The sequence below is a fragment of the Plasmodium berghei genome (genome assembly GCF_900002375.2).
Source record: "Plasmodium berghei ANKA genome assembly, chromosome: 13".
NCBI classification, from domain to species: domain Eukaryota; phylum Apicomplexa; class Aconoidasida; order Haemosporida; family Plasmodiidae; genus Plasmodium; species Plasmodium berghei.
Window position 1 is genome coordinate 206,623 of NC_036171.2, and position 20,154 is coordinate 226,776.

The following is a 20,154-nucleotide window of genomic DNA, read 5'->3' on the forward strand; positions in this document are numbered from 1 at the left end:
ACATATAATAAAATATCTACATTTATTTCCCCTTGAATATATAGTAATAGAAACAGACTATTTGAAATAATATAAAAATATATTCCAAAGATAAATACAAAAGATCAAGTGTTCTAAAGAAATCAATAGTCGTGTTCAAGCATTTTAAACTGATGAATATTATTATTTTAACTTTTTTTTCAACATTTGATTTATACGTTTATAAAAACATCACTTTTCTGTCTGTGCATATTCGTAAAAATAAATGCATACACATACAATAATAGTATTACAAAAATATAACGGCATTGGACAATTTTAATATGGGGAAATAAAATTAAATGCTTAGTTTTACGTATAGGTCTCCTTCAAAAACCAACAACTTAAAAATAAAAATATGAGAAAAAACATATATTAAAAATAATGAAATGCATAAAATACATCACTATGCCCATTTAAATGCAGCATTTCAATATCTCACTACATTATTATTGTTCCGATTTTTATTCATTTAAATTTAGTATTTTCAAATTAAAAAAGAGTATTATTTTAATAAATGGTTAAATATCGAAATTTATATTATAGTATAATCATGTCATTTTTTCACCACCCATTATTATCTCTTACCAGATATGTACACAAATAATTTTGCCTGATTTTGCTATTAAGTTTATCATATCATTTATTTTTGCTTTACAACCTTAATTTTTTAAATGGTGTATACATATATATATAATGATTGTGTACATATTTTCGTCATTTTTCATTTTATCCAACTAAAATACATATCGTTTTTTATTTTATATGCGTATATTTAAGCACAAGCATTTTTGAAAGCATGTCTCTCATTACGCAAAAAAATAATATAATAATAAATAATACATTTCCTTTATCTTTTGTTATATTTTTTTAACATATATTTAAAATATATTATATAAAGTGGAAAACTCTTAACAATATAAATTTTTTATTATCACAAAATATGTGCATAGATACATATTAAATTCGCATGTTCAGAAAAATATTATGTTATTGCTCATGTTTTTAATATTAAGTTTTTCCTTATTTTCATAAAATTTTCCAATTTTCATGCTCATAACGATTTTTTATGTTTGCATATTATATTGTTTTTTACGTATATATTTACGTTAATATAAATCATATATTTATATATTAAATTATATTATATATATATATACATACATATTATGACTATATTATTGCCTTGTATATAATAATAATTTATATATGCATAATTGGTATTTTATCTATATAAGGAATATATATCCCATTTAATTTTTATTATATTTTTTTTATTATAAAGCCTTTTTTAATTTTTTTTAATGCAAGGAAAAGTTATTGAAATCATTAATTTTTACGATTATTTGTGTAAAACTTTGTATGGCTTTTATCTAATATACATTTATTTTTATATTATTTTTTTTACTTATATATTAAGGTGATAATTTTATTATATTTATTTTAATATATTTTTTTTATCATAAAACAAATTCTTTGCTTAAAAATTGATTGATAAAAGAACCCAAAACATCAAAATGTATATATAAGTCATACAAGTATATGTATATTATATACTCATTCATTTATACGTATAATAATATATACATATATAACTATTTATTCATCACATGCCGTAAATTATTTATGTACGTTCATTAATATAAAAGGTATTAACCATTTATTTTTTTATATATGGAATAATCTTCCTAATTAAGGTGTTTATACATTCATTCATGCATATATTTGTGTATTTTATTATTGGGGATTTTAATAACGGAGGATAATAATAAAGTTGCAAAATATAGATTCATAAATTAGGATTTTTCTTCCAAAAAGAATATCGAATTGACCTCGAAAGGGAGAACAGAAAAAATAGTCTTGATTTTAAAATACAAAATTAAATGTTAAATAAGAGTGAAATAAGAAAAGGAAGAAAAAGCTAATAATAAAACAAAATAAATAAAAATTTTCAAATTATAGTATAAAAAATGAAACTACTAAGAGTTACCCCCGAAAAAAATATTGAATTCCCTCTTGTGCATTTTCAAGCAGTTACACAAGTAGTTAAGTTAGAAAATATAAGTGATAGAAAAGTTGCATTTAAAATAAAAACAACTGCTCCAAATAACTATTTAGTTAGGCCATCTTTTGGGCTAATTAATGTAAGAGAGACAATAGACATTCAAATAATTTTACAGCCCTTATCAGATAAAGATAATATATCAAATGATAAATTTCAAGTTCAATGCTTAAATGTCGATAATGATACAACTGTTGATAAACAATTTTGGGTCACAGTTAATAAAAGTGAAATACAAGATCACAAACTTGTAGTTGTATTAAACGATGAAAGCTCAAGTAAATTGCCCCATTCATATTTACCATCTAATAATAATCCTATTTCAGAAATGAATCATAAAAATCACAATTTAAATTATACAGATACTAGCATAAATCCAGACGATGGTAATATATCAAAGCAAAATCACTTGCAATGATATGCACACAAATAATTAAATATATGACAAATTGAAATTCACGTTCGTACTTTTTTGTTATGCTCCAACATGTGGAATATCCATAATGATATTCACATGTTTATATGTATGTACTACAAGCTTTTCATCATCGTTATTACTGTTTTCATTTATTACGCACGTTAAATTCTTATATTTTATTATTTCTTCATTTTTTTAGGATTAAAAGGAAGTTTGCCGAGCATGCAGAGAAAATACCACGAGCTTTTAAATTATTGTGTTTTTGTGGATAAACAAAAAGTGGCATTAGAAAAAGAAAACGAAAGTTTAAAAAACCAATTGAAAGCATATAATAACAATTGTAATAAATTTTTTATTGACAGTAAACTAATACCTGTAATTATTGTTATAATAGCTATTGTGACAAAGAGTATGGGTTATTGGTAGATATTTTTTTTTGATGGAGGAATATAAACACAATCATGTATTATAGTCACATAATTTTAATAATATAAGAACCATGGAAAAGTATCGGAAAAAAAAATAGATATAAAAATGTATTACTTCAAAAATACCAAAGCATATAATATTATTAAGTATGATCATAATTTAAATACATTCGATTGTGGATATACTATTTTATCCCCACGATACACCAAAAATAATATATATACAAATTAAATAACTTTGTTTTATTTTAAATACATATATATATATATATATATATATATATATATATATATATCATAATTTTTTTGAAAACCACTTAAATAATAATTCACACATTATATGAATATGAGACAATAAGTATATATATTTTATTAACATTTAAAAGGGAAAAAATATATTATATATTGAGTACACTTATTTATTTTTATTTTATAATTGCATATAATATTTGTATTATACATATATAAAACTACTCATATTTATCCTTCTCATTCACCATATGTTTCCTATTTTTAATAACATGATAGTTTTATATATTTATATATATATGCGCATGCTTATTTTTTTATAATTTAAATTCTTTTATTGTATTAATTTTTTTTATATTATTATTTTATTGTTATTATTATATATTAATATATTATGTTATTTATTAAAAAATGTATAAGTAATATAAATAAAATGATATATTTTTTTTTCTTAAAAAACGGCATGTACATATATATGTATATAATATATTATTGCACATTTTTTTTATAATGTAGTTGGCTCTACATTTCTAATGAACACCTTTGCACATATATTTGATAACAAGGTTACGCATAAGTTTTTTTGTTTTTTGAAATAATCACCAACTATTTTACAATTTCCAACCTTCAAATAATTAAAAAAAAACGAAAAAAATAATAAAGTATCAATAATAATAATAAAATACTACTAATAAAGTGGTAATAATAATATGCAGAGTGATACAACTCTGAGTGTATATAAAAAAACACACACACATCCCTTTTTAGCTATATCCATATTATATTTAATAAAATTACATCTTCTTTAAGATGCCATTCACCATTACACGTCTATATACATCGAAATTTTGTTCACATAAAAATATATCCACGTTATTTAGTATATTACACACGAACCCTATATTCTATAAAATGTTGCTTTTATTAAGATATTATAAAAAAAATTAATCACAGTACTATATAGTGAACTAATTAATGTTTTTAAAAATGTTAAGCACATTTTACTACACCAGTTTGTGTATCTTAATAAAATTTCTTCTATATATATAAATGAAATAAATAAAAGAAATAATTTCAAGCATTTTTTTGGTACTGTAGCTTTTTCTTATACAATTTGCCAAAGTATATATATTATTTTATCAGTACATATGTAAATATACAAAATTTTATTTTTTTTTATTTTTAAAATAATAGCATGCATCAAGTTAAAATTAATAATATATGAAAACCTTTAGGCTCATAGTTTTTTTCGGGTGCCACTTTATAATTACTTTAAGGGTATTATAATAACATAAAAAAATTAATTGCGAGAATGGACTTATAAATAAATAGATATAAAATTATGAACAAATTCATACTAAATATATCACACGATAATATGTATAGAGATAGTATAAAGTAAGAATGCACATATATTTAATTAAAAATATGGAAATTTATATTTCCTATAAATTATAGCATTAAACGGATATACTTTTTTAACATAATAAAAAATCGAGAAAAAAAAGTACAGCACTATATTTACTATTTCCATATAATAATTTCTTTGATATTGTACCGCTCCATAAAATTCCGACATTTGCACATGGTTATTGCATATTCTTGTTTTTTTAGTATACAGTTTGTTCCAGTGCTATTTATATTAATTTATATTTTATAATTATTATACTTATTTAATTATTTTTTCTTTAATTTTGATAAATTTCTTTCATGCATTTTTTTACTCAATTTTATGACCTTTAAAACACAGTCATTTGGGCTTTCTATATTAAAATATTTTATTTAAAATATAATTATCCTGATCATTATTTAAAAATATATTTTTTAATAGAAAATAAATTATCGTTATTCTTCTTTTAATATATAAGAAACATAATTAATACTTTTAAATCAAAAGCACATATTTTTTATAATATAAAATTATTCAAACATACTTTTAATTTTGATTTTAAAAATGGCAAGAAAATATTTTGTATCTGCTAACTGGAAATGTAATGGTACCGAATATAGTATAAAAAGCTTGGCAGACAGCTTTAATACCGTGGACTTTGATCCAAGCAAACTAGGTATATAAAAGAAGTATATTATATGTTAACACATAATTTATATAATGTGGAAAATTTAAATAACAGCATATGCATTTTATTTTACCATTAAGTTTATCTGCACACATATACCCATATGTTTATACATATATATTTAATGATAATGCTGCATAATATTAGTCACCATTATGACCCTATATTATATATTCAAAATATAACAATTTAAGGGGTTTCATCGCTTCTTTTTTTCACGTTCAAATTATTTTATGTATTCACATCTATTTATGAAGTCACATTAATATTATTAACTGAGCAGTGTGCTTTCCATATTTTCAGATATGTACATACGTATATATTTTCTCCAATTATTCATGTTATCTTTATACATTTTTTACAAATTATTTCCTAAACAATTTCAGATGTCGTTGTATTCCCTGTAAGTGTACACTATGATCTTACTAGAAAATTATTAAATAAAAAAATAGGAACTGGTATACAAAATGTTTCGAAATTTGGCAATGGTTCATATACTGGTGAAGTTAGTGCAGAAATTGCAAAAAACTTAAATATCGAATATGTTCTAATTGGTCATTTTGAAAGAAGAAAATATTTTCATGAAACTGATGAAGATGTAAGACAAAAGCTACAACAAGCTATCAAAAATAATTTAAAAGCTGTTGTGTGTTTTGGTGAATCACTAGAACAAAGAGAATCCAACAAAACTATCGATGTAATCACAAAACAAGTAAAAGCTTTTGTTGATTTAATTGAAAATTTTGATAATGTCATATTAGCTTATGAACCTATTTGGGCTATTGGCACCGGAAAAACAGCCACACCAGAGCAAGCACAAGAAGTTCATAAAGAAATTAGAAAAATTGTAAAGGAAATATGCGGAGAAGCTCAAGCAAATAAAATCAGAATTTTATACGGGGGTAGTGTTAGCGTTGAAAATTGTACTTCATTAATTAAGCAAGAAGACATCGATGGTTTCTTAGTTGGAACAAGCTCATTAAAGACCTCGTTCACTGAAATTATTAAATCTGCTATGTGAAAAATCAAATAAAACAAAAAATATATAAAGGAAATGCAATAAAAAAGAAACAAGAAAAAACAAAAAAATATAAATAAAAAAGATGCTACTAATAAGCATCAACTATGGCGTTATTTTTTCATCATTATGTCAATACTATAATTATATTTATGTATGTATATATTCGTTCTTTATAAATTTGCATAAGCAATTTGCCCTTTTGAAATTTACATTCATAAGCATGATATTAGATATGATTTACTAAAGGTATTTGGCATATATGCATTTTTTTGGGAGACTCATCTTAAAAGTTATTATGTATTTACATTTAAAATTATTTTTATTCATGTAATGATATTTTTTCTATATTTTAGAAAAACAAAATAATCAACAAAATTAGACACGTATAATAATATTAATAATACATGGCTAGAAGTTTTTTTCCACTTAATTTTTTAACATAAATATGAACAAAAAAAATAATAATAAAATAAAGATACTAATAAGATAATTAATAAACAAGTAAACTAACACATATAACTGTGACAAAAAATAAGTTCAAAAAATAATTCATTTAAAAAAAAATGCCAAATTTTATGTTACAAAAAATAAAAAAAAATAACTAATAATAAACAAACGCTTTTTTGATTTTCTTATAAGGTTGATTTATTTTTTTGGATAATTTTAGATATAGATGGTAATAGGTCCTTTGTATGTGTAATGTTTAGGTACTTTTTTAGGGTCCCCATAATTGTATAGGCAGCAATATATTCATCAATTTGATCCATGTTGATTCTGATTTACATAAATAAAAAAATAATAAACAATTTTAGGAAATTGCTATTGTGCACGCGTATATACATGTTTTCATATTTAGGGGGGGATAACTACCTGTTTTTTATTTTTTCGTTGATCACGCGAATGGTTGTTAATTCCTTTATCTGATTTCCAATCTGTTGAAAAAATTATTGTCAATAAATGCGATATTTAGAACCATGGATAGTAAGAACAAAAAAATAGCTAAATATGTTTTGGGTAATTGGATATATGATAGAGTATTTTTCAATTTTTTTCGCTTCCAATGCATTACCTCTTGAAAACTATCCGATTTATTTAAATTTAAACATGAGGATATGGATTTTATAAAATACGATTGTGTCTTAATCTTAAAAGAAAGAAAAAAAAGGAAATAATGATAAATAATAGACAAAAAAATCAGAAAAATGAGAATCATATAAATTCAACTATACGATTTATTGTCTTGTATAAGGAAATAAAATAAATGATAAAAAATAATTCTAATATAACCATATATTAATTAAATGTACCTTTGAATTCATGGTATTCATATGCGGTATAATTTGATTTATCTTTTCGATTTTATAAAGGTTCATATATGCTTTGATAATTTTACTTATAATTTCCTTCGATTGTTTATTTATTATTGATTCTGCTTTTTCAAAAGGGTCCTAAATTAATAAATAACAAATATATAATTGAATAAAATTAAAAATACTATGCAGCAATTTTACTAATTCTAACACCACAATATGTAAGAAAATGCCCATATGTTTAGGGATACCCATTTTCCCCTTAAATTTTATAATTTACAACATTCAAAGGTATACATATGCATATATATAGACACATTGTATTACATTTGAAAACTTAGATATCTCCATATTCCTCTGGTACATATTTTTTATAATGTCTACACATCGAAAGTCGACTTGATTTTTTCGAAGATCTTTTAATTCGGATTGAAAAATTAATAGAACGTTTTTTCTGAATTGATAATATTTGTTTGCATTTATATAATGATCTTTCCATTTCTTTATAACATTAATACATTCTTCGAATTTGAGCGAATTTAATGAAATAATAGAGGCTAAAGATATTACTGGGTTTGTTGAATCCATAGATGTTACAGATGCAACATTGCAGTAAAAAGATGTAAACAAAGGCAATTGCTCATATACAATAAAAGATAAAAATTTTACAAATTGTACTATAATAAATATATTATCAGTTTTTAAATCATTACAAATATTTACAAACATATTAATCAGTTCATCTTTTTCATAATCCATTAAATTATTATATAATATTTTATTGCTCTCATCAAATGAATTTTTACACTTTTTATCTGAGTATGCATTTTCGGGCTTATCAAGAAAACTTTTAAAATTATTCAATGATATACCAAGATGAGAAGTATTTTCTATAAACATTTTTACAAAACTGTTTAAGTATGGGTTCTCATACATGTTAGTGTGACAAGAATAATTTCCTTCCATCGGATATTTGTTATTTTTGTATTCATTATACGCTGATACAATTATACTAGAATTATCATTTTTTTTTCCAATGTCTTTCTTATTACAAGTATTTTCAATTCCATTCTTTGATATTTCTAAATTCTCCTTAGAAAGGCCCAATCTTTGAATAGACGACATCAATTTTATATCTTGTTTGTACTTATTTGTTTGAATTATAGTTTGCTTAGAATATTCATTGGGTATATTTGAATTATCAATAAAATTGATATCATCGTTATTGTTACTGTTATTATAATCGTAATTATTCAATTGATCACCATTACCAAAATTGCTTACATTGATAGAACTATTATTGCAAATATCAGTATGATTTTTTTCAGATACTTTTTCCCCATTTATTTTTTTATCTAAATTAGGATTTTCCCTAAAAATATTTTGATATACATCTAAAATTTTTTCAGACGTATTTACCTGATTTTTAAGGCTTTGTATTTCTTGATTTTGTTCCATATTTGTTATTTTTTGATCCTCAATGTTTTTTTTAATCTCCTTCATTTCTTCAACCAAATTAAAATACATAATTTTATACTTATCTTCATTTTTTTTTTTATCTTCTCCTTTCTTAATTTTGGATAATTTAGTATGCTCTTTTGCCATATTATCATTACTACTTTTTTTCTTATCATATTTATTATCATGATCATCTCCTTCATATATCGCTGTTTCAATGAAATCATTTTTGTCAGCATTACTTCCAATATCTTTGTTTGACTGAATCAATTCATTTAATTTTTTATTTAACAATATTTTTTCTTTTGCTTCATTTTTAATAAGGTCTTTTAAATTTTTAATTTCCTTCTTTAATCCATTCATTTGAATATTATAATATTTTGAAATATCTAAACATTGCTTATCTATAAAATTTGTATGTTTTTTATTTAGCACTTGTTTGATAATATCTTTAGCATCCTTTTTACAATTCTCTATTTCATCTAAAATAATTTGATATTGTTTTTTTAATTGATCGATTTCGTTGTCTTTATTTATGAGTTTATTGTTTAATGTAGCGATTTTATTTTTATATATATTAATTTCTTTTTCATAATTTATATTTTTTTTAGACAAATCGCTTATTTTATTATTCAAATTTATTCGTTCCTTATAATTATGTTTTTTAATTTCGTCATTTTTATGCACAATTTCAAGTTTTAATTTTTTATTTTCTTTATTTAAATTATCAATTTTTTTTTCAAATTCGCTAATATTGTTTATATCACTTAACAAATTATTCATTTTATTTGTTTTTTTATTATTGTCATTAATTAAATAATAAATTACATTTATAAAATTAGATAATAGATCTTTCCATTTTATTTGTTTTTTTTTATTACAATCATCTTTTTTTATCTCAATTATTTTTTGAGTATTACTCATTTTTAAATGTTTATTTAGTTTATACAACTCTTCAATATCTTCTTCTTCTAAAATTATCATTTCATTATTTATTTCTGTTGTTTCCAGTTTTCCATCATCCATTTTCCCTTCATTCGACGCTGTTTGAATTTCTTTTTTCTCAATTTCTTCGTTTTTTCCTTCATTTTTAAAATCATACTTTAATGGCACATTGTCTATATTATTGTTATTAATAGATACACTAGTATTCATATTATCATTATCGTTAATCTTAGAATTGTTTCGATAATGCCCCTCTTCCTTCTTAACATCGCCAATTTCCAAATAATTGTTAACCTGAGTCGATAACATGCTACCATTGAAATGCCCCGTTTTTTTTTTTATTATATTATTTTTTTCTCCACTTATCTCAAAATTTATTTCTTTATGACTTAATATTTTTTCAATTACTTCATTTATGCTACCCTTAATTTGTTCATGTATATATTTAGCTAATGTATCTTCATTTGGGTCTTTACAAAATGAATTTTTTTTTCCAATATCCATGTTCGATTTATTTTCACTAATATTATTATTCACCTTAGCATAATCGTTTAAAATTTTATTTTTTATTTCGTTCACATCGATATTATCAAAGCTTTTTTTCATAACATCAACCCAATATTTTTTTGTAATATCATGATTATATTCATTATTATTTTCGTTATTATTATTAATATCATTATTTCCCAAGGTATGAATACCAAAATTTTTGTTATGTTCATCGCTTTTTGATTCTTCCATATAAGGGCTTTCCTTATAGCCAAAATCGGCAGTTTCACTTAGTCTATTTGCAATATATTTATTTAAAGGGATAAAGCTATCGTTATCTACAATAATAGATTTGTTAAATGTGTTATTCTTTTCCATAAGATTCATCACTTTTGAATTATTCTCATCACCATTTCCAGGGGAATAATTCGTAATATCATTTTGTTTGAAAAATCGTTCTGATGCGTTTTGTTCGTAATTTTCTACTTTGTTAGTATTGTCCCCTTTAACACTGCTCCCCATATTGCGATTATTTATATTGTTTATTAGAAGATTTGGATTGTCTGTATGAAAATTGTTAGTACTCATTTTATTTATCATATTTCCTCCAAATGTATTATTATCATGTGTTGTCATATACTTATTTGTATAATTCGATTTTCTAATTGCATTGTTTTTATTATCATTAATGTATTTTTCAATATTTCTTATTTTACTTTCATATGATGAATTTCTAAAATTTATATTCTCTCCTTCTGTATCACCAATTTGATAACCACTTTTAAAATCATTAATTGACATAAATTTATTATTATAATTTATATTATTTGTATTTTTATATATATCAGCACTTGGGTTCCTTCCAATTATATTAGCGTAACTTTTACTTCGATTAATAGGAATGTTATTTATATCACCATCCTTAAATTCCCATTGGTTTATCATTAGCGAGCTATTTGGAATATATTTCATACTACCCAAATTATTAGGATTATTATAAACATTATTATTATTATTATTATTTATATCCCTTTCATTGATTATATCATCATAACTTTTCCCATACATAGAAAGTCTTTTATTTAATGGTATTGTATCTATTCTATCTATTTGGTCATAATTATCCTCATTTGTATTAAAAAAGGTTATATTTTTACTTAATCCATTATTCTCATTTTCGTTTATACCATTTTTATCATTTATACTATAATATAACATATCACCTTTATATTTTTCAAAATTTATTTCATTATGATCTAACTTGCTATATTTCGATTCTTTAAAAAGGTTATCTTTAAATGTATCCGTATTCATTATATTAAAATTGTTACACGAAAATATTTTATCTGTAAAACTTACATCATTATTATTTATATTTTTCTCAGTATTAACTTTTTCTAAAATATCCAAACCATTTGCATTATTCGTACTTTTTCTAGACCCAATTTTATTGATACTCAATTTAAAATCACGCTCTTTGAGCATATCATTATACTCTTCTTCAGTTTTTATAAAATTATACTTTTTAGAAGTAACACTAACTCTTCTAAAAATGTCTAACTCATCTTTATTATCATTTGTATTCATTTGATTAATATCTATTATGTTATTATTACTAAAAGAATGGCATCTCTTTTTTGAGAAGCTATTATTCTTTATAATATTAAATGTGTTTTCTTCGATTTCTATACGTTCTACTTCTTCAGGTTCTGGCTCATCACTTTTCTCTTTTGAGTTAATATCAAAATTGAAAGGTTCATAATATTTTTCCTTCGAATAATCCTTATCAATCTCCTTATTAAAACTCGATATTTTATTTTCCAAATTGTCCTCTTCACCATTTAAACTTTTATTTTCTGTTTGTCCTGCTAAATAATAAGCTATAAATGGAGTATTTCCACTATAATCCTCTTTATCATCTTTTAAATTTAATGGAGTTTCTAACTCACTTATGTTCATTTTACCAGCTGTCTCAAATTTTAGATATTCAAAATAGCTTTTTGAAAATGTTTTCGTAGGGGTTTTGTTTATATTTCCATCTTGTGTATACAATTTTTTCATATCTCCATCTTGCATATACATTTTATTTAAATCCGTCATATTTGCATATATGTCATCTTTATTATCACATAAATTATCATTATCATCACTTTTAATTCGAGATAAAATAGCATCTGTGCTAGGGCTTTTATAAATGTTTTTTTCTTTTCTCTGATGTATTTCAGAATCGTTAGTATTTATTTTCACGTAATCATCATTTTTATATTCCATATTATTATATTTATCATTTTCATATTTGTTCACATTTTCTAACGATGTTGCATTTACTTCAATTTTATTATTCATAGAATTATATTCCGAAATGTTAGTACATGTTTTTATACCTCGTTTTAAAATATTATCACCAGATATACTATTAATTGGTGCTATTTGCCCGATATTATCTATGGTGTTATATTTGTCTAAAGAATATTTTTTTTCTGTATTATCTTTTATTTTATCATGTGCATTAAAAGAACATTCTTTAGAATATCTTCGAATATTTTTAAACCCATATAAATCATATTCATCACTATTATCACTATCTTCATCATCATTATTATTACGAAATTTTTTTTTTTCTAGTGACTTCCTATTGAGAATATTCGAATAATCAAGTTTGCTATTTATGCATAAACTATTAAACGAGTTTAAATTTTTATCTTCATTTATATAGTCATCTTCTAAATAATTGTCGTAACTACTATCAATGGTACTTTTTTTATTAGTGCTATTACTATTAAATTTATATATACCTTTATTTTGATCATTATATTTTTCTTCACTTTTTATTTTTTCAATTCCAACAAAGGATCCCCCATTTATACTACCTTTTAATTCACCATGCTCTGCTTTTATTTTTTTGTCTTTTCTTCTTTTTAATATATCATCTATTTTTGTACTAGTTTTACATTTAATGTATTGTAATGAATTACTATATTTATCTTGAAAAAACTCATCATCACTCATTGTTATTATTATTTATATCAAAAAATCTATTCATGTTTTTCAACGATTTTATATTTTTTTTGCACAACAATTGATGAAAAAAAAAGCGAAAAAACGAAACAAAGTAAATAATAATAACTGGACAGAACCAGTTATTTTATAACTATATACATAGTGGTTATTTAAATATATTCCACTATATTTTTTTGTCTTTTTTTAATTTTTACATATAGATATTACAAATTAATACTATTATTTCTTTATTATTTATATTCACTTTCCAATTTATTTCAATCACGCATTAATTTTCCAAATTTAAACAAAAATTCGTATATTAGTAAGAATACGTTAAATTTCGAGACTTAAAAAAATATATTGCATTATGCGTATTCCATATTTTTTAAAAGAAAATACTCACACACATACTGCAATATATTTTTTTGTAATATTTGCAGCTAGTTATTAGACCAATTTCTTTTTATATATTTTTTCTCTTATCTATTATTTTATTTATTTTGGTTGTATCAAATGAAACAATAATTATGTACAGAAACATACATTAAAAAAACAAAAGAAAGAACGAAAAGGCGCCTATTATTTTTTTTTCTTTTATTTTATTTATATTTATAGTGGCATTTTACCATTAAAAAAAATAAATAAAGTACATGTAAAGAGTATTTATAAAAGTATACATATATGAAAGCGTATACACTATGTATATCGTATATAATACACATTTATAAATAATAAAATTTAACACATCAGAATATTCTTAAATTTTTTTATATATTTCTTCAGAGAATATTCAAAATTGTGTAAAATTATCAAAGGCTTCCATATATCAAACAAAAATACAATAATACATATGTATAATAAAAGTTAAAAATATGATATATTAACAAAAAAAATGTTAAAAAAAATAATACAATAAAATTAGCAACATAACAGTATCAATAAATAATACATAAAATGACGTAAAAAATACTTCCTTTTCGTATGCTTCACAATGATTGACATATTAAAAAAATGTCCATTGCGCATACACTAAAATAAAGAACAAAAAAAAATAGAAAAAATTATAAAAATTATTGTAAAAGCCAATTATTAAAATATATTATAAAATAACTTATTAATATATGCATTATAAATGATATTTATCCTTAATCAAGTCTTAAATGTAATATTTAATTACATATTTTGTTAATTTTTAACTGATAATTTTTGTTAAAAATTGCGATTTCTATTTTATAATATAATATATTCTTTATTTATTGATCTCTCAATTAAATCAAAAAATAAAATATCGGTAATCCAATAGCATAAAAAATCAACACATTCTATTTTTATGAAAAAATACCATTTTCTATGATAGCGTGAAAGAAAAATGTTAGAAAAAAACTTTATGGGAATATGCATACATTTATAAAATATATTTATTGGACAATCATTTTTTGTTAATGATATCAGGATTTATCGTCATAGTTTTCTTTGCAATTTAATCTCTTTATTTTTTAGAAAATTAAGAGGAAAATATGTTTATAATATTTAGGGTTTGTCTTCTTACCCCAATTTATTTCCTGCATAACGAGACACAAACATTTTAAGAAATTTACATATGCTCATATTTTTCAACAAAGATATACACACACATACATATGTGTATGCTCATATAACTCTTTTTGCTATATTCATAATTTAATTTACAATTTTAAAAGTTATCCAAAAATATTCATAAAATAAATTCAGAAAAAAACAGCCATAATAAAGAAAATGCAATATAAAATGCACTAAATTATATAATAACAGAATGCAAATAGTAATATGCTCAACTTAATAAAGATACACAAATGTATATTCACTAAAAAGAATTTGACAATAGTTAAAATATTTTTCATTTGGGAAAAAGGTAATGTATTGAAAACTAAACATTGATATTCAATCATTAAGGAAATTGACATCAAACTAATGTACTACATGAATCTACTATGAAATATTTCAAAAAAAATTGTATGCATATGCAACCAAAATTTTTTCTAAAACATAAAGCTTAAATAAAAAATATATATTTCTTATCTTTATATACATTTCCATACTTTTACAACCCATTAATTTTCCTTTTGATCAACGAGCTGTATCAGTATGGGGCGAGAAAAATTTTCCTCATATGAATTTAAATGCTCTGGAAGTATTGGCTTTTGAATTATTTGTATATAACCTAAATTAGCCAAATGCAAAGTAATATAAAAAAGAATAGATATTTCTTCCTTTGATTTATCATTTTTTGTGATTAAATCAAAAAATATATAATTAATTTTTTTTGATAATTTTTTATAAGCCTCTAATAAATCCTTTGCAATTAAATCAAAATATTGTTTTAAATTTATATCAAAATCGATGCGTTTATCTTCTAATAATATACTCTCATTATCTTTACTAAATATATTAATAAAATCAGAATTGGAATTCCCAGGTAAATCTAAAGAAGATGAATTAAATTCCCAATTTAATTTTTCGTTTAAATTATGTATATTTTGACCATCATCAGCTTTACTCACACTTCCATCATCACCATACAACACTAGACTTTTAGATATCTGACTGTCCATATGTATTCTAGATTCCATATCGTCTTTAAAATTTAAGTCGTTTAAATTTAAATCCATGGGATCATTTTGTGTCATTGATAAATCTATGCTAAATTTGTTTTTAAACTCACTAGGAATAACATTGTCTCGGTCTATTGGGAAACCATTAAACTGCTCTCTTACTTCTTCTATATTTAAAGAATTATTTTTCATTAATTCTTCATTATTTTCAAATGGCAAAAAGTTACTAGACATTGCACTATCGTTCTCATTATATATAGCATTTTCATCAATATTATCTAAACATTTTTTAATATTAAAATTATCTAATACATTTTTATTTTCATATAAATATTTTGTGTCGTTTGCACTATAACTTAAATAATTTTCAAGTACATTTTTTTTCTCCTCATAATCTAATGATTCATATCCAAAATTTATTTCCATTTTATATATTGGTTTTGTTTTATCAGTATTTGATTGTAAACAAAAATTTTGAAATTCACGATGCTCTCTTTGAATTTGTTCATTTATTTCATTATTTATAGTATCAATCAAAAAATTTTTATAATTAACACTTTCATTTTTTAGTATACTTCTCATTACTGATTCTTTTATCATATAATTTTTATCAACTACTTGTTTTTCTAATTTACGTTTTTTAGACGTTTGCATATTATCACTTTTGTTCGACGTTGAAACGCCTAATTTATTATTATTGGAATTTTTTCCTTGCAAATCTAATTCATTGTTTTTACTTTTGTCTTTTTCATTATCGGAATTATCCATATCAAAATCGTCTTTATCCGAAGAATCATCCTTTTCTTTTTCTTCCTCAGGAATTACCAAGGATTCTTCTCCTTTTTTTTCCTTTTCTTCTTCACCTTCACTTTCGTCTAATCCGAGCAAACTATTCAATTTTTTAATAAAAACATCATCATCCTTTTGCTCAAAATAATCAAAATTCTGATATGCCTCAAAATTTAATCTATTCAAATAATTAATTTTTTGTGGGGTATTTTTTTGTTTCCGAGGGCTAAACATACTGCCAACCATTACATTACTCATTGCATCAATGTCACCAAATTGATTATTCATTCTTTGCGAAAAATTATTCAAATTGTTTCTACCATCAAAATTATTATTACTCATTGAATTCATTCGAATAAATGGATTGAAATTATACATATCGTTTCTATTATTCATTGGTGAATTCATATTTTGAAAAGTACCCATAAAATTATTATTATATGAAATGTCTTGAAATTCTTTAGGTGCGTTAACAGCATCATTAAAATTGTTTATACCGCTACGATATTTCATATTATTAAACATATTAGTATTATCTGTTCTTATATATGGATTACCACCAGTACCATTCATATAATCATTAGATAAATTAAGATTATTCATATTATCTCCATTAACAGCATTATTGTAAAAGCTCATGGAATTAAACCCATCACTTTTATTAACAGAATTGAATTCTAAATTATTAAAATTTCCTCCCATACTTTTTTCGTTAAATGAAGCATCCAAATTAGGAAACATATTTTTGGGTATCATATTATTAAATATAGGATTTTCAGCATTTAATTTATCCATATGATTAAAAGACTCCGATAAAGATCTGTTCAAATTTAATCCGTCTAAATTATTTATAGGTGTACTATGCCTAGAAATGAATGAACCTTCTAATGCCTTTTCTAAATCATGGTAATTATTATTCATGTTATTATTAGTAGTATTATTGTCATTATCAAAATTAAAATCATTAATACCAGACATATCCATAAGCATCTGGTTATTCATTTCACTGTCATTTAAATAGTAACCATTGTTTGGCTCTGTTCCAGCTATACTGATTTCATCAGCAGTCAAAGAAAATCGGGATTTTCTTCCTGTAAAATCATCAATTATAGATGGTATTGCTTCATTTAAACCGATAGATCCCCTCTTTATATTAAGAGGTGTCTTACTTAATCTCCTTTTATTACCATTATTATCATCGCCATTATCATTTTTTCCCACTTTTCTCCTTTTAAAATCCTTGGAATTTCCTAATTCATCCACATCTTGATCTTTATTTTTATACAAAGACAATATCTTCCTTTTTAATAAATCATAATCTTGCCCAATAAAATGAACCTTTTTCTTATATATATTGCACACGCCAATAAATAAAAACGAAAATGTCTTTATTGTCAAACTATTATTTTCTATTCCTTTTAATAGTTCATTACATATCTTATTTAAATCACAACAAACCATAATATTCTTTTTTACTTTATTCTTATCAAAATATGCATTCCATGCATAGCATAATGAACTATTTTTAAAAGAATTTTTATATATGACAAGTTGGTTATTGGGAGTGTTGTACTGCTCCGTGTTGCTCTCTTCCCTTTCAATTATACTTCGACTCCTTTTTATTCTGGGTTTCAGCATATCATTCCATGCTAAGACTTCCATTTTTTTTATTAAAAAAAAGAAAATACAACAAAAAAAAAATTAAAAAAAAAATATATATATATATATATAATTTCCGTAATAATTCGTCTTTTTTTATTCATTTATACAAAATTCAAAACACATTAACATATAATTTTCATAACTATTCATAAATTATTCTTAATTAAAATTCAAAAAATATTTTTAAAAATTAACTTTATAAGGAAAATACATATATATCTCATAATGTATGCAAATTTAAAGTGCAATGAATTATTAAAATGGGAAAAAATATGTAAAATATGCTGCCATATATAATTGTATGTGCACGCAAAATAATTTTAAAAATACACATGCATACATATATATTTTTTATTTAAAAGTAATTATCTTTATAAAATTATTTGATAAAGTTTAATAATATAATTTTAAAAATATATGTAAAAATATTATAGGACCAGCATACTAAATGTTATTAATTATATTTATCTCTCTTTCTCCAATTGTATTTCGTTTTTCAGGTGCATATTAAATATAAAAATTATAAATATATTTAAAGTAATATTAAATGGCATCATTTAACTGCTACATATTTGTTTGGCAAATGTCAATAAAATTTTATCCATAATATGTATAGACATATTTATATTCAAGCAATGTTTTTTTCACAAGTTGTATATACGTATTTGCCACATGCCAAAGTTAATGGAAAAATTAAATGGTTATTTGTTAGTCTTTCATTTTATATGCAAATTATAACATTAGTGAAATTATGTTTTGAAAATATTTAAAAAAAAATATTATTATATTGTTTATTTACAATAATACAGGATACAAATTATACAGATGCATCTCAATGATGAAAATTAAGCACATATATTTATTTCGTAAAGTAGCTTCTCAAATAAATGTACACAAACAAAAACGATATATTTTTTTTTATTCATTTGCATATTTTTTAAAAAAAATAAAAATACATCCATTTGTACTTATTTTTTTGATTTTTGTTGAGACATTTATCATTTCAAGTATTTTAAAATTTGTAAATATATTTTGGAATTTATAAAAATATATATATATATATATAAAGTTTAAAATTAATTAAAATTGTCTATATGCCGAAGCTAGCAAATTAAAAAAAAATTACGTATAATATTTTTTTATTAAAGCTAGCTAAAATTAATAGTTAACATATGCTTATAGTTTTTTATCGTCTTAATGTATTTTTAGCTATTTGTGCAATTTATCCCACATTATTATTTTTCTTTTATAAAATTAAACCCTACAGAGGTTAATAATATATTGCACATTTGAAATTTTAAGACTATAAAAATGTGAAAAATTGTCCTAAACATATAATATGCAAATAAAGATACACGTGGAAAATATCCCTTATATATAAATATCATGCAAGTGTAAATATTTTTTTGCCTTTTTCAAACCACTCTTATCGCTCATTCCTGTTGTTAAAATAAAAATATGTTCTGATATATATACACAAAAAATAACCTTTATCTCTATGTATTTTGATATATCCTATAATAATTTGATGGCGTATTTTAAAAAATATAATAATTATAATAAGAAAACTATGACTTTAAAATTCAATTTTTAAAAATACAAAAAATAAAGGATTAAAAATAGATTTCCCCTT

At 22.4% G+C, this 20,154-nt stretch overlaps 4 protein-coding genes across 4 annotated transcripts; 2 read left to right on the forward strand and 2 right to left on the reverse strand.

Annotated features, from left to right (window-relative positions):
• Positions 1-1,988: 1,988 nt before the first annotated feature.
• Positions 1,989-2,924, forward strand: PBANKA_1303700 (vesicle-associated membrane protein, putative; the record flags this gene model as incomplete). Its single annotated transcript, XM_034566610.1, has 2 exons — positions 1,989-2,466; positions 2,698-2,924. The coding sequence occupies 2 exons, from the start codon at positions 1,989-1,991 to the stop codon at positions 2,922-2,924; spliced, it is 705 nt and encodes a 234-aa protein (XP_034423190.1).
• Positions 2,925-5,129: 2,205 nt separating this feature from the next.
• PBANKA_1303800 (triosephosphate isomerase, putative) lies at positions 5,130-6,274 on the forward strand (the record flags this gene model as incomplete). Its single annotated transcript, XM_034566611.1, has 2 exons — positions 5,130-5,241; positions 5,640-6,274. The coding sequence occupies 2 exons, from the start codon at positions 5,130-5,132 to the stop codon at positions 6,272-6,274; spliced, it is 747 nt and encodes a 248-aa protein (XP_034423191.1).
• A 632-nt stretch (positions 6,275-6,906) lies between these two features.
• On the reverse strand, positions 6,907-13,485 carry PBANKA_1303900 (conserved Plasmodium protein, unknown function; the record flags this gene model as incomplete). The annotated part of the gene is made up of 5 exons (XM_034566612.1): positions 6,907-7,048; positions 7,145-7,206; positions 7,344-7,418; positions 7,582-7,722; positions 7,912-13,485. The coding sequence occupies 5 exons, from the start codon at positions 13,483-13,485 to the stop codon at positions 6,907-6,909; spliced, it is 5,994 nt and encodes a 1,997-aa protein (XP_034423192.1).
• A 2,084-nt stretch (positions 13,486-15,569) lies between these two features.
• PBANKA_1304000 (conserved Plasmodium protein, unknown function) lies at positions 15,570-18,521 on the reverse strand (the record flags this gene model as incomplete). Its single annotated transcript, XM_034566613.1, has 1 exon — positions 15,570-18,521. The coding sequence occupies one exon, from the start codon at positions 18,519-18,521 to the stop codon at positions 15,570-15,572; it is 2,952 nt and encodes a 983-aa protein (XP_034423193.1).
• Positions 18,522-20,154: the final 1,633 nt, after the last annotated feature.